This window comes from Arvicola amphibius, chromosome 10 (genome assembly GCF_903992535.2).
Source record: "Arvicola amphibius chromosome 10, mArvAmp1.2, whole genome shotgun sequence".
Lineage (NCBI taxonomy): Eukaryota > Metazoa > Chordata > Mammalia > Rodentia > Cricetidae > Arvicola > Arvicola amphibius.
The window spans coordinates 107,593,700-107,608,597 of record NC_052056.1 but is presented as its reverse complement, the minus strand read 5'-3'; the positions used below and the strand labels follow the sequence as shown (position 1 = coordinate 107,608,597).

The 14,898-nt window shown below is 46.6% G+C and overlaps 1 protein-coding gene across 2 annotated transcripts in view; it reads left to right on the top strand.

Annotated features, from left to right (window-relative positions):
* The window catches only part of Uspl1 (ubiquitin specific peptidase like 1), a 34,873-nt gene extending 26,716 nt beyond the window's left edge, over positions 1-8,157 (top strand). For both annotated transcript variants that reach the window (XM_038346182.2, XM_038346183.2), the window contains exons 8-9: positions 2,649-2,806; positions 5,863-8,157. In XM_038346182.2, coding sequence (XP_038202110.1) covers positions 2,649-2,806; positions 5,863-7,628 — 1,924 coding nt within the window. In that variant the 3' untranslated portion in view covers positions 7,629-8,157. The remainder of the gene's footprint in view (positions 1-2,648; positions 2,807-5,862) is intronic.
* The last annotated feature ends 6,741 nt before the right edge of the window (positions 8,158-14,898 follow it).

The following is a 14,898-nucleotide window of genomic DNA, read 5'->3' as shown; positions in this document are numbered from 1 at the left end:
ATAAGGAATTATTAAATTTGCCTTGTCTAAGCTTTGAGTTATTAGAGAAGTTTCGATAGAAATTGACTTTGTGATCTTACTCTTAGTATAAGATGTGGCTGTTCCTGGTGGGTAAAGATTGGTAGTCCTGCTGTCTTGAGGTGGCCAGGGGAGTCATATTCTTTGCTTTTCCTTAGGTTCATCCTTTTAAGAGAGGTACACCCAGGTGCCAAGGACTCTTAGCTCTGAGTCTTTGTTGACTCTAGTTCTAGGTCTGTTTCCCATGGTTGTGGTAAAGCCTAAACTGGCTCTCCTCAGATCTGAGCATCCTCCATGGCTGACACTCCTGCATAGGGTCATGGGTAGGAACAAGCCTGGAAACAAAACAGGGCTTAGTTCCTGAGACGATGGGTTGGACAAGCTGAGGTTTGGAGTTGTAGAAGATGCTAGAGTCTAGAGACCCAGAAACAGCAAAGAGTGGAGGACGCTCATTATGCCACCGTTTGAAACTTGTGCCGTCTTTAATGGTGAACTGCCCCGGCAGCGGAGGCCATTGTGACCTTGAATGTGGTAAAGCACGGGAGTTATGACTTGTCTCTGAGAACTCCCCAGACAGAATGAGAAGAACCAGAGCTGCAGCCCGTTCCACCCCTGGGAGGCCCGGTAGTGAGGAGGACATTCTGAGGGTTTGCTTGCCTGTGAGGCTGAAAGGAAGGAGCCCTATAAAGAACTGTGAGGTTGTTCAGCATGCCCTCTCCATTAATCCCAAGAGAACTGAGCTGTATGGTCAGCCTCTTGGCACTTTGTATAGTCTGCTCATTCTCTTCTCCCCCTTGCTGGGTAATGACATGTCTGTCCTGCCGTGGTTTCAGAGCAGCTCCTGGGACATGTGCTTGCGTTCAGCAGTCAGTGTCCCTGCAGCTCCTGGGACATGTGCTTGCGTTCAGCAGTCAGTGTCCCTGCAGCTCCTGGGACATGTGCTTGCGTTCAGCAGTCAGTGTCCCTGCAGCTCCTGGGACATGTGCTTGCATTCAGCTAGCAGTCAGTGTCCCTGCAGCTCCTGGGACATGTGCTTGCATTCAGCAGTCAGTGTCCCTGCAGCTGAAGCTCTTCTTGGTTCTTCCACTTTGACTCATTACCAGCTACTGCTTTAGAAGCCTTAGACTGTAAAAAGCATGCAGTCTGGCAGGTGCTCTTACATGTATTGTGTTATTTACTCTCCTTCATATGTGTATGTGTGTGTGTGTTTGTGTGTGTGCGCGCGCATGTTCTAAAATGTTCATATGCAGACTCACAGATTTTTTTTTTTAGTATAGACTCATGAGGTTTTAGGTAACCTCAGAAGGTACTTGTAGTGGTAGGTGTCACATGTATGAGACCCAAGGAACTAAATACAAGCATTTACTATTCAAAGATTTTATTAATAGCAGAGAGTCCAAGTCCACGGCCTGCCTGTCCCACTGTGAGAGCCTCCGCCTCACTGCTGCGTCACTGGAAGACACACTTGATATCCAGCTGGCAGTGTGTGTGTGTCTGTGGGCACACTCTGTGCTCAGTGACGCCTTGGAATTGGTAAATTAAGTCTAATTTTTAAAACCAGGACTAGCTGGGCAGTGGTGGCACACCCCTTTAATCCCAGCACTCAGTAAGCAGAGCCAGGTGGATCTGTGCATTTGAGGCCAGCCTGGTCCACAGAGTTTCAGCAAAGCCAGGGCTATGCAAAGAAACCTTGTCTCGAAAACCAAACCAAGAAGAAAGAGAAAAAAAAAAAAAAAAAAAAAAAAAACAGGACAAAGAATGTGGTGATAGACGGTTTACAGAACTTCCAGGCTTTTCAGTTCTGAGGACCTGCTGTCCAGCAAGATAATTGGTGGAGTAATTTACATATCTTTCCTTGTCAGTCTGGATGATCTTACAGTTTGGACACTGATTCAAGTTCATTTCCAGCTGAATAAAATTTGATAAGCTAAGTAAATTTGACATCTGTTTAAATATTAGGATTAACTCTTAGGGGTATTCACCATTTCTTAAACCCCAAGAGTTCTATTACATTTAGTTATTTGAGGCCCACCTGTAGGCTCGTTTCTAGTTTGACATGTTACTGTAATAGTCAAATGTATTTTTGAAATTATGAGCATCCTGTAATTTATAATAAATCTAGTGAATTTCATTTTCTTCTACTTAAGTACAAATTAAGTTTTTCTTAGGTGCAAATTTGAATTTAATGACTCTTCTTCCTTAGATGAGGGAGAAATTGGCCAACTCAGTGTCTGAGTATCTTAGGCATAAGATTTTCACTTACTACTTTTTCTACTTGACAGAAGTGATTGATTTGGGCACCTGATACCAGAGAAAACCCTGAAGGAGCTTGGCTTCTGCTTCCAGAGCTCCGCGGGTTAGTGCTCTGAGCTTTGAGCTGTGGGTAGAGCAAGTGTTGTTTCAGGTCTTTGTCAGTCTTGCTTTATGGTGACTCCCAGCTGCTGCTCATGCCATTCCAAAGGGCTTAGTGTCACATGCTTCTTAGAGCCTCTTCTCCCTTTCTAGTTAAGGCACACATCTGTAAGTGCTGGAGCAAAGGTAGCGCAGCTAGCCTTGTCTGTGACTGGATGGTCTTATGAATGGCAGACACGTGCCATGAAATTGGTTTGACTTGTGCCTTTTTTCCACAGAGCATCGCCCATAATCATGCTGCACTTTGTGGAAGGCTTACCTCGGAAGGATTTGCAGCACTATGCATTTCATTTTGAAGGCAGTCTTTACCAAGTCACCTCTATAATACAGTACCAAGCAAATAACCATTTTATAACATGGATTTTAGATGCTGATGGTAAGTGTTGAAAGGTTTTATGTTACTGAGCGTGGGAAATAGAGCCTTGTGGGTTTTGTTTTGTTATAAAGACAGACTTCACCTGAATTTCTTTTTTTTTCTGTGTTCTTTATTAAAAGTTCTCTGCCCTTCCTATTAAAAATGTGTTTTAGAGTATCCTTTGTAACTCTGTGCCCTTCCGTGCCAGATAAATGGAACATTTGTTAATTCAGCAAACCTGTAATAGTACACTGTTACCCAAAGGCTCGTGGTCCACACTTGGTGCATTGGGAAGTGTGTGGCTATGCCAACATGTATCCACCGTGTAGCACCATACACTGTGTCCACCTCCGCCTTCCCTCGGGGCCATCGCCTTCATCTCAGGCACTGCAGTCGTCGAGCTCTCTCGGGTAGTAAACGTTCAGTTAGACACATGGCGGCCTTTGCGGGCGCACTGCTTTCGCTTAGTAATGTGAAAGTAGTGTTCTTCCAAGGTTTTTCAGTGCTTAACACTGCGTTTCTCAAGTGAGATCCCATTGTATCTAAATGATAAAGCTTAGGTACGTTCACCACCTAAGAAGATGTCTTGGGGGCTAGGAATATGGCTCAGTTTGCAAATGCCATGGGAGTGCCCAAGTTTTAGCCCCAAACCCGCATACAAAATGCTGGGTGTGGGGTGCACACTTGCAGTCCCTCAGCTGGAGAGGCAGACCCCTGCAGCTTGCTGGCAGCCAGCCTAGCAGCTTAGCAAATGAGAGACCCTTCTTCACAATAAAGGTGGACAGCGCTTAAGGAATGCCACCGAGGATGTCTCTTCTGCTCTCTGCTCTGAACCCTCCTAAACACACATACAAAACAAAGAACCTTCTTGATGGTTTCCATGTTTAGGCAGATGTAATTTTGCAGTCCATTTGTATAAAAACTAAGGAGTTTGGTTGCCAGCAAAAAATGGCAGTTTTGTTTTGTGAGAAATTATCATGCTATCCTCTAAAGAGACCAGATTTGCAGTCATATTTTATACAACCAGTGAAGAAAAGTTGCTGTTGTCCCCAGCATTGTTGGCATTTGGTGGTGGTGTCACCTTAGACATGCGTCCATGTGTGCCCACACTATACTAATTCTGCAGAACAGCGAGTTTCTTTGTGACAGTTTGCTTTAACTGTGTTTCTCCCTACCCATAACCTCACACTCACCTCTCTTTTCAGCTCTGCTGGTCATGGTCCACTTCGCTGGTAGTGTTTAAAACTCGTTTTAATTTTTCTCTTTAAGGGATTTAAAGGGGGAAAAATCTATTGGGCTTTAGACTTCTATTTGTTGTTAGTCACTAATGAGACACCTTAGAAATTAGCCAGTACATAAGCATCTAAATTAGTCTGAAGCTCAGCGGCAGAAAGGACTTTCTTCTTTTTTGTTTTTTTTTGTTTTTTTTTTTGGTTTTTTGGTTTTTCGAGACAGGGTTTTTCTGTGTAACAGCCCTAGCTGTCCCCAGAGCTCAGTATGTAGACCAGGTTGGCCTTAAACTCACAGGGATCCAACTGCCTCTGCCCCTCAAGTGTTGGGATTAAATCAGTTCTTAACAGGACCTTTCAGCTTTAGGGGCCGTGTGTTTTCTGTGTGTGCTGTTTTGAAAATGTCTCTGAGCATACTGTCCTACTGTAAGAGAGTGCTGTGGGTAGTGACATCTCCACTGCCTCAACCATAATGTCTAAAATGACGTCACCACCACCACTGTAATCTAATCCAAGGGACATAAAGTGTGTCGGAGTGCACATGATATTTGGCTCAGTGCTTTCTTAATTCACCATCTCTGTGTGTTTGCTTTGTCAAAACCCATGTTAATTATTGAAAAGCTATTATCCATCCGGACTTAGAGTTGTTAGCTTTTCTCAAATTATCATGTGGCAAAACTAAAATGCAAACAGACATGAATGGGTCCATCTCCTTTAACACCTCCTACCCCCACTGTCTTTCATCCCTTTTCTTTCCATTTCAACCATGGGTTCTGTTTGCTTAATTTTTTTATTGTATCAAAACGGACATAATCTAAAGTTCTCCACTTCAATATTTTAAGCTTATAAAGTTCACTGGCGTTGGCTTCATTTACAGTCCTGTAAATCCATCACCAGCATCCAGGTCTGCGGCTCTTTCCTCACTAAACAATCTGTGTTCACCAGACACCAGCTCCCGATCCCATCTTCCCTGGCTGTTGTAGCCACTGTTCTCCCTTATGTCTCTGAATGTGACAACTGTGGGCACCTCATGCGGGTAGAACCAGAAGCTTTGCCCTTTCGTGTCTGGCTTACTTCATTTAGCACATTTTCTGGGTTTATCAGTGTCACAGTGTGCCAAGTTCCCTTCCTTTCCCAAAGCTGAGTGATGACCCCATTCATCTGCTGGGGAGCGCTGGTGTCGCTTCTCTGGGCGCGTGCTCAGTGTGCTCCCTAATGACTAGATTCTTCCTGTGCCTCACGGTGCTCCTTCTGGGGTGCAGGGTGATAGAGCAGCCCCCCAGCAACACACAGGAACCTGGTTTTTCCATAGCCTTGGCCAGCATTCAGTATTTCCTTTCCTTTTTTTTTTTAAAATAGCTATCTTTCTAAGGTGTTTCTTTTTTCTTTAAGGAATAAACTAGTTATTTCATTACTCCTGTTGTGTCTTAGTCTACTTCACATGTTCTCTCCCTTACCACACCTCCCACGCCCTGAAATTGTGACTGCAGTGACCAGGCTGCCATGGATGGCCCCTGAGCCCATTCCCTGTAGTGCTGCCGTGTTTGCTCTGTAGCCTTTTCAATCACTTGCCATATACATAAAACAACTTACTCGTTTCTGATGTTGAGTATTTTTGGCAGTTCTGAAGTTAAAGTGATTCCACTGCGATTTAGTGTGTATTTAATTTCCAGATTTCTGCTTTTCCTAGCCTGTATCTTCTGTGATCCAGCGAAAACTGGTACTGTCGGTGGAGCCGAGGAGAAGACTGCTTCACTGTGCTCCTGCTGTGGGTGCAGAGAGAGAGCAGCGGGAAGGGAGAGTGGTGTTGGGAAGGTCTCACCTGTGACTTTGTTTCCTATTTCCCAGGGAGCTGGCTGGAGTGTGATGACTTAAAGGGCCCATGGGCTAAAAGGCATGTGACATGTGAAGTGCCAGCATCAGAGATCCATATTGTTGTTTGGGAAAGAAAGTTGCAGGTACCAACTGAAGAAGCCACCTGCTTTCCGTGTACAAAGCCATGTGCGCAGCCTGCGTCAGGTGAGGAGCAGCCAGCTTCGCCAGCACTGTATTCTGTGGGTGGGCCTGCCACCTCAGAACCCTCAGCCGCCCACCCTGCACATATGCCAGTCACTCCTCAGACTCTGCCAGAAGTACAAGCCGTAGCTCACGGAGTTAGTGCACTTTCAGGAACAGAGGGCTTCGTCGAAACGGCCCCTGTTTCTCAGATGGACTCCAAAGATGGCCTGTTGGCAGACAAACCTGTGGCAGGAAGTGCAGTGCTTGTCAGAGCACCTGCTGTGCAAGCCCAGGGCTCACTGATGACCTCATCGTCTAACCCATGGGAAGGAAAGCTAGTTGTCCCACCAGGGGTGAACACAGACCCGCAGGCAGTGCCGTCACAGGAAGGAGACACTGTAGTTCCTAAACCTGTGACTGACGCCCCTGTTCCTGTTCCTCCTGTTCAGGAAGTGAAGTCCATGGTAGCTGAGGACACTCAGATACAGTTGCTGCCACTTACAACTGAGAAGCTAAAACCTGCACAACCTGGTAAATCTCAGACAAATTTAAGAAAAAGAGAAACCACAGCGTCTTCTAAAATGGTAACAGCCAGTTCCCCACAGAATCAGCCTCGGAAAGATGATCAGAAGAAAGCTTTTGTGGGAAGCTGGGTGAAAGGGCTGCTGAGCAGGGGTGGTGCATTTATGCCACCCTGTGTGCTGGCTCAGAACAGAGCGGTAACTGACCTGCAGCCCTCTGTTAAAGGAGCCAGTCATTTTGATGGCTTTAAGACAAAAAATACAAACCGGAAGGCTAACAGGATGTCCAGGAAGGCTTCTCAGCGTGAGGACGAGCTGTCCCCGGGCCGCAGCTCGCCACCTTCAGGCAGCACCGCTGCTCTGCCCCATGCCCATGCTGGCGGGGAGGCCTCGGCCGCCCTGTTGACGGGGCAGGAACGCTCACATGACAATAAAAGTACCGCCTCCCCAGCAGTCCCTGGAGATGCTGCTGAAGATGGGGTTCATAAGCTTCGGCTCAAACTTCTTAAAAAGTTAAAGGCAAAGAAGAAGAAACTGGCTGCTCTCATGTCTTCCCCGAACCATGGGACATCTGTAAGTGACCAGTCAGATTCTGTGTCCCATTGTGGGTCTCCAAACGACAGTGAGTCCATAGAAGATCTGTTAAGTGAGCTACAGCATCAAATTGACCTTGCAGACAGCAAATCCGGGTGCACCCCTGCTCCTGAAGGTACCTCTTATAACAGCCAGAGTCATGAAGAGATTTTAGCAGAATTGCTTTCGCCTGCAGCCTTGTCAGAGCCCTCAGCAAGTGTGGAGCCTGAGTTGAGGTACTTGGAGATGGGGGACAGCACACCAGCACCTAGTGAGTTCAGTGTTGTTCCCCAGAACATGTCTCTGAGTCAGGACCATAACTACTGCAGCCCCAAGAAAAACCAGTCTGAAGTCGAGCAGTGTTCACTCACAGACAGTACCTCTATAAGAACCTTGAACTTGGGAAGCCCCATGAAGACTGATATTTTTGATGAATTTTTTCCTGCTTCAACATTGAATTCTTTAACAAATGACACATTAGATATACCTCATTTTGATGAATATCTGTTTGAGAATTGCTGAGTGTTAATGTTTTAGTTTAACACTGATCACTGCTGCAAGACGATGTGACTTGTGGGTAGTGCTAGCTGAAATGCATGACCTTGTGTTCTAGCCACGGGGAAGGCTGTAAGCTACTGGGTCTCCCTTTGGTTCTGCTTGTGAAGCATGGGACCTACTGCAAATTAAAGTCCTCAGCCTTTTTTTTTATATCAGTTTTATGATTATAGAGTGACTACATTAAATTTCAAGATTTTAAGATTGATGTTGGGGTCTGGGGAGACACTCTGGAGACATGACACCCTTGGGTCAGTTCCCAGAACCACTGTAAAAGGCCAGATGTGGCAGTGCACACCTGGAGTCGCAGGTCTGAGGATCTCAGGAGCTTGCTGGGCAGCCAGTTGAGCCAAATTGGTGCGCTCCAGTTGCAATGGAAGCCCCATCCCAAGGAATGCGGTGGAGTGGACTGAGGAGGACACCTGACATTGACCTCTGACCTCTAAACCATGCACATGTATCCACACACAGAAATAAAATACCTTTTGAAAACATGGACGTTTGGTTCAGGAAAGTCCTAGTTTACACAAACAGAAGTTGTTGAATGCAGCGTGTGAGTGCCTTGACAGTTGCTTCTGCTTCCGGTGGGTCCCAAGCCCTTCATTGCCACCCCTCTCTGTTCTCACAAAAGATGGCAGGAAGGCCCATCATTAGAACTCCGGGCGATGTTAGGTGATCAGTATGATAGGTTCCGGGAAATAGTCTGTGACGATGTGCTTAAGGTTTGTGTCGTCATAAATGCTGTCTGTGGTCCCAGTAGTTTCTGCGCCTCCTGGGCACCTGCTAATCCTGCTGCTCTGCAGAGCGCAGAAGTGCTTACAAGGCCAGTTCTGTTGTATGTAAAGTGCTGGTTCATTTAAAACCCGTGAGTGAGAAACAGTTTACATTTAAGCAGAACATGGCTGGTAAGTTAGATGGAATGAGTTAAGAGTATTGGACTAGTTGGTCTCAGGTTCCAGATAGTCGGCTGTTCAAAAGCAGCTGTAGTCGGGCGGTGGTGGCGCACGTCTTTAATCCCAGCACTTGGGAGGCAGAGGCAGGCAGGTCTCTGTGAGTTCGAGGTGAGCCTGATCTACAGCGTTAGTTCCAGGACAGGCTGCAAAGCTACAGAGAAACCCTGTCACCACCACCTGGCGCCTTATTCATTCTTAATATTGATTCTGTGTTAACATTGGACTCAGTGGCTAGTGGTACTGTAACTCAGGCCTTAACAAAACTTCTGGGACAGCAGTATTTTTATCTAAGGCACATCATACTGGCCAGTGTTGGCAACACTACATGGCATTTAGCACTGTGTTTGGAGCCAGAGCACTAATGAGGCTATGATAACACACGAAACACTTGGTTTCCGTGTGAAGCTGAAATGGGCACAGAGGGTGCTGATTTCTGACCTCAGCAGGGGATGTGTCTGTAGCCTGTGACCGTGGAAAGCCTTGCAAGTGTTGATTCTTAGGCTTGCCCTTCAGGCTCATGTTCTGCAGTGCTTGGTCCCTAGCTGATAGCAGCATCGGGGAAGGTTGTGTGACTTCAGGGTAGAGCCTTGATGGAGGAAGTGGCTCACTGCGCTGCACCTTGGACTTTTAGGGCCTGGCAGCATTTCTGGCCCACTCTTCTTCCTGACCAGATGCAAAGTGACCACTGCCTCATGCCTCTGTGTCTGTGCTTGCCTGTCATGTTGGGCTGTGTACCCTCCCACAGGGAGCCAAACCAATATGCCTTTAAGTTGCTGTTTATCAGTTATTTGTGGGTATGTGCACACAGTTACCTGTAACTCCAGCTTCGAGGGACCCAGCATCCTCTTTGGGCCTCCCTGGGTACTACGCTCACTTACACACACCTATCTCTCCACCTTTAGGAGGTCTGGAGGTCCTTGTGCTCACAGATAAGCACTAGGAAACCAGGAACGTTAAACTCGTCTCCTCAAAAGGAAATATGTATGACCTGTTTTCCAACCAGAAGGCTGGGGTAGAGGTGGAGCATTGTCTATAGCCAGCCCACACCAGCCCCCCAGACCCTCATCGGCATTGTTTGCCTCAGCCTGCTTCCTTAATTGGTAGACCTGTCTTTATGGAAGACGGTCACTTGTACCTGCAGTCCTGTCTTCAGCTTTGTTGTGCACATGGAATTGAGTTCATTATCATTAGGAAATTTTTTCCAAATTGTGCTGTGTGCTTAGATGAGCCTTAGAAAGTAAACTCCCCAGCGTCAGACCAACACTGGCTACTGAGTCATGTTGGACCCAATCTCCTTCTTGACTCTCCTGGATCAGCCCTCTCCCTGCTGTGGTGTTTGCAGAGACCCCCTCCTAACACCCACCCCACACAGTGAAAATTGGCGCAATTCCAGTGTCATTGAGGGAAGCCAGAGAGCAAGGAATGCAAATCAGTGCTGGCTGATGTAAATCTCCAGGGAAGTCACTCTGAAAGGGTCACTGTTAAGCCCTTCCGATCCAGTCACTCCATAGTGTAACAAGGACACATTGTGTTAAACCCTCAAGTCAGCTGTTTCTGTCTCAAATCTTTTATGAACAGTTAAAAAAAATAGATCAAACTGGCTGCTTATTCAGATTTTTGTGTTGCCATAAAAACCTTCATATTAGTTGTTTTCCATACCTAAGTGAAAGACAGGGACACTGGGTCCCCTGGGGAGGGAGATGCCCCTTCCCCACGACCTAGCTTACCTTCCTGCTGAGAGTTCAGAAACTGCCATGGTACTGATAAAACCCACGCTATTTTCCCAGCTATTTCGGAGTGGTAAGGACCACACACTGACCCAGGCTTGCATGGGGCTGGAGTGATTACAGCCGTGGGTTCGTTCTCCTGTCTGCTCTCTCAGCCCTGAGTTAATACACCCTACAAAACCACTTCATAGTCGCATTTACAGAGGTGATTCGTGAAGAACAACAAAGTGGCTCATATGTATATTTTTAATTTTTTAATCTTAATCATGAGACATTTATATAAATACATCATCTGAGTGACGTAACAGCCCAGCCCAAGTCTTAATCGGTCGTAAACGTACTTCCCTGACTACTTCCCTGACTCCTTCCCCGACTCATCTGACATCGTTTTCCGCCCTGTGGTCAAGGATCCAGCTTCCCATGTGTGAGACCCCTCTTGGGCGAAGCTGAGGCTGTGGGGGCTTGACATGCTCATGGCCTTTGTTAGAACTCCGAATACAAATTCAATAAGTAAAAGCCAGGCCTCAAGCTGTGGAGGTCAAGTATGTTTCAGAAGCCTGTGGGTCCCTTGGACATCAGAACAAAATTCCATCACAGTGTGTTTGAGGAAAGTCCATAGCTTCCTGGGATTTTCTCAGGGCTCCACAAAACCCTATGGTAGTCTTTCAGGAAGCTTGGCTTTCATAAGTGAAGTTTAACTTAAATTTAAGAGGAAAATTCACTTGAAAAGGGAGCAGGACTGGCGAGTATAGCTCAGTTGGTAGAATGGCTGCCTAGCATGCGTACAAGACTGGGTTCGATCCTGGGAACAGGAGGCACTGTCCCAGAAGAACGAAGAATGAAGTGAGATTTTGAGAAGACCACGCCCATGCTTCAGTATGTCTTACTTTCTTCCCAAATGTCTCTCTTATGCTCAACTTTGCTTCTATGTCTTACTTTCTTTCCAAATATCTCTCTTACGCTCAACTCTTACCTTTTAAAATGTCTTTTAAAAAGAAGAAGGTTTGGAGGGATGGCTCGGTGGTTAAGAGCACTGGCTGCTTCTCCAGAGGACCCGGGTTCAATTCTTGGCTCCCACATAACACCTCATAACCAACTCCATTTCTAGGGGATCTCACCTTCACATCAATGCACATAAAATAATTAAAAAAAAAAGACGCTGGGTGGTGGTGGCGCATACCTTTAATCCCAGCACTTGGGAGGCTATCCTGGTCTTCAGAACTAGTTCCAGGAAAGCTAGGGCTGTTATACAGAGAAACCCAGTCTCGAAAAAACAAAAAACAAACAAACAAACAAAAAAAACCCCAGGACTTTCTGGATCAAGTTTTGTGGTGCACAATTGTAAACTTAGTGCTGACTCGAAGTGGAGGCAGGAGAATCAAGATCATCAGTTACACAGTGAGTTCAAAATTTAGCCTGTTTTTGTTTGTTTGTTTGTTTGTTTCCAAGTCAAGGTTTCCCGTACCTCTGGCTGTCCTGGAACTCACTCTAGCCTTGACCTCAGAGATCCGCCTGCCTGCCTAGGATAAAAGAGAACTCCATAATGGAAAATCAGACACAGCTGAAGTAAACTGAGAATGGACAACTTAACAATCTTCCATGTGTCTAGCCTTCTCTGAGACTTGGAGAGATCGCTGCAGTCAGGGGTATGAGAGCAACCAGAGCAACATCTTGAAACCCAGTCTCAGACAAATGAACATTCCTCCAGCTACACTGTGCTCCAAATTCTGAATGTCTCCCACAAATGTCTGCATCCACCTACGAACACTATAATGCAGGTCCAACCTTGGCCCTTCATTCATTCCTATGTCAGCCCTACTTACCCAATCTTCTAGAATTACATCCATGTTTTTAAAAAGTCCTGAGTCCTGAGCTGCCTCACCCTCGGCATATCATTGCCTCTCGGCCATTCCCTGACCTCTTGTTTCTTGGCATTATTGCCAGGCTATCCCCGTGACCTCAGTTTGACCTCAGGAACCTCTGGCAGTTAGGCCCTGACTTCAGTTAAGTGCAGCGTCATGCAGGGTCTCCAGGGCCTGTCCTACAAGCTGAGAGAAGGGCTTGTTTTCATCCCCCACCTGCTTTTTTGCCTTGAGTCTTCCGTTCTTAAATGCTCCCCCTATGTGATCTTGGAGACCTGTTTGACATGCATCAGGAAGAACAGCTCCAGCCATGTGACTGCCTCCTCAGCAGCCTGCAAGTATTCTCCTGTGGGCCTCATGCTCACCACCAATCACGTGCGGTGTTTTCTCTCTCCATTACCCAAACAGAAAGCAGGATTCCTTCTGTACTGATCGTGTGCCATATGACAGGCAGGTCTGCGTTCCATGGGCGGTGATGGGAATGAAGCTTTTGATGTGTACTCTCGGTGACTTCATAGTCCAGGGCTAGCCACAAGTAGCTTGCTGGTTTCAGGGTGGCATTGCTCTTCATAGAAGGTGATGGCTCAGCTGTTAAACAGAGGCAAATGGACTCAAGGTGGGGAGAACACATCAGGGAAAGGATCCTGGGGGCCGAGAGGCAGCAAAACCCTGGAAAGAGCCCATACACAGTGGATATAACACCCTCCTGAGTGCTGGGGTTAAAGGCGTGAGCCACCACGGAAGCCAGGCTTTCTAAACCCACCTAAAACTAGTAATCACTGATGTTCTGCTAGATAAGATTTACAGTGTAAACTGGGTGATGGTGGCTCTCGAGGCAGAGACAGGCGGATCTCTGTGAGTTCGAGGTCAGCCTGATCTACAGAGCAAGTTCCAGGACAGCCAGGCTCCGCAGAGAAACTGTGTCTCAATAAGCCAACCAACCAAACAAAAAACGATTTCTAGTGTAGACATGATCATTTGACCAACTCCCTTTCGCCCTGTTGCTTCTACTATAAGGCGTATACTGGTGGGCAGTGTGGGATCTTCATTCTTTGTATTTTGAGTACTTCAGGAAGACTTCAACCCAAGAATATTTTAGGAAATCGCCTGCTACTTTACCTAGCAATCCAACCTCCTTTTGGATTTTTTCAAAGACAGGTGTAGCCCTGGCTGTCCTGGAACTCACAGAGACCTGCCTGTCTCTGCCTCCTGAGAGCTGGGATCAAAGGTGTGCGCCACCAGTGCCTGGCTCCTTTAGGACTTTTAAGTCAACAGGTATTTGGTGGAAACGTCTGCTAAGAGACACCTCGGGGACTCTAGAGCGCGGTCCTTAACCCTCCTAATGCCACAGCCCTTTAATACACTTCTTCTTTTTTTTTTTTTTTGTGGTTTTTCGAGACAAGGTTTCTCTGTAGCTTTGGAGCCTGTCCTGGAACTAGCTCTTGTAGACCAGCCTGGTCTTGAACTCACAGAGATCCGCTGCCTCTGCCTCCCGAGTGCTGGGATTAAAGGCGTGCGCCACTGCCGCCCGGCTAATACACTTCTTCATGTGGTGGTGACCCCCCCCCAATCACAAAATTATTTCGTTGCTACTTCATAACTGTAATTCTACTGCTGTTATGGAGTGTTAAATAGCTGAAACACAACCCCAAAGGAACTGCGACCCACAGATTGAGAACCACTGTTCTAGCCTCTAGCACCTTGGTGAAGATGTTGAGTCCAGCCAGACACAAAGCCCTTGCTTTACTCCCTCAGTCTTGGAAGAAAAGTTTGCTATCATAGTAGCTGATTTTTTTGTCTTTACGGAAAGTCTTCAGTGAAGAACCATGAAATGTCCTCTGTGGCACTGACGGTGAAAATGTCCCATTTGGAACTTTTAAAAATTATGTTGAGATGAGGACTCTGTGTAGCCCCAGCTGTCCTGGAACTCGTTCTGTAGACCAAGCTGGTTTAAACCCATAGAGATCCACCTGTGTCTGCCACCCAAGTGCTAGGATTGCCACCATGCCTGGCTGTCTTCCCCCACCCCCAAGACAGGGTTTCTCTGTAGCTTTGGAGCCTGTCCTGGAACTAGCTCTTGTAGACCAGGCTGGTCTCGAACTCACAGAGATCCACCTGCCTCTGCCTCCCCAGTGCTGGGATTAAAGGCGTGTCTGGCTGTCTTAAAACTTTTTTTTTTTTTAACACAAACTCGTACAATTTCTGTTAAAGTTAAGTTTAAGGTGAAAATTTGCCAGCAGCCTAAGGTTGAATGTAACATGTTTTCCTAGAGCCAAACCCATCGTTCAAAAGCTAAATGTGGCATAGTATGGCATGCCCTCCCAGACTGCAGTCACACAGTCATCTCCTGCTCCTCCGTGTGGGAGTACAGTAGTAGTTTGCTACTGTACAGAGCAGACCGCATTTGCTATTTGGTTTCGAGGGTTTTTTCTTTTCTTTTTCTGAGCCGCACGAGTGGTGTTATATGTTCACTATCCCTGGGAGGTCTGTGTTGCTGGTTTCCAGTGTTAACACAGCTGTTTGAGAGCAGATGTGGACCAAGCTCCAGTAATGCACTTGCTTATTCTGTTGAAAAAGGGTAGGGGAGATAGGGCTGTCGCAGTGAGTGCCTTAGGCAGCAAGCAGAGGAGCGTTGCCATTTATCTAAGAACGGTGAGAACATTTCTAAAATGATTTGGGTTAAAAGAAGCGCTGT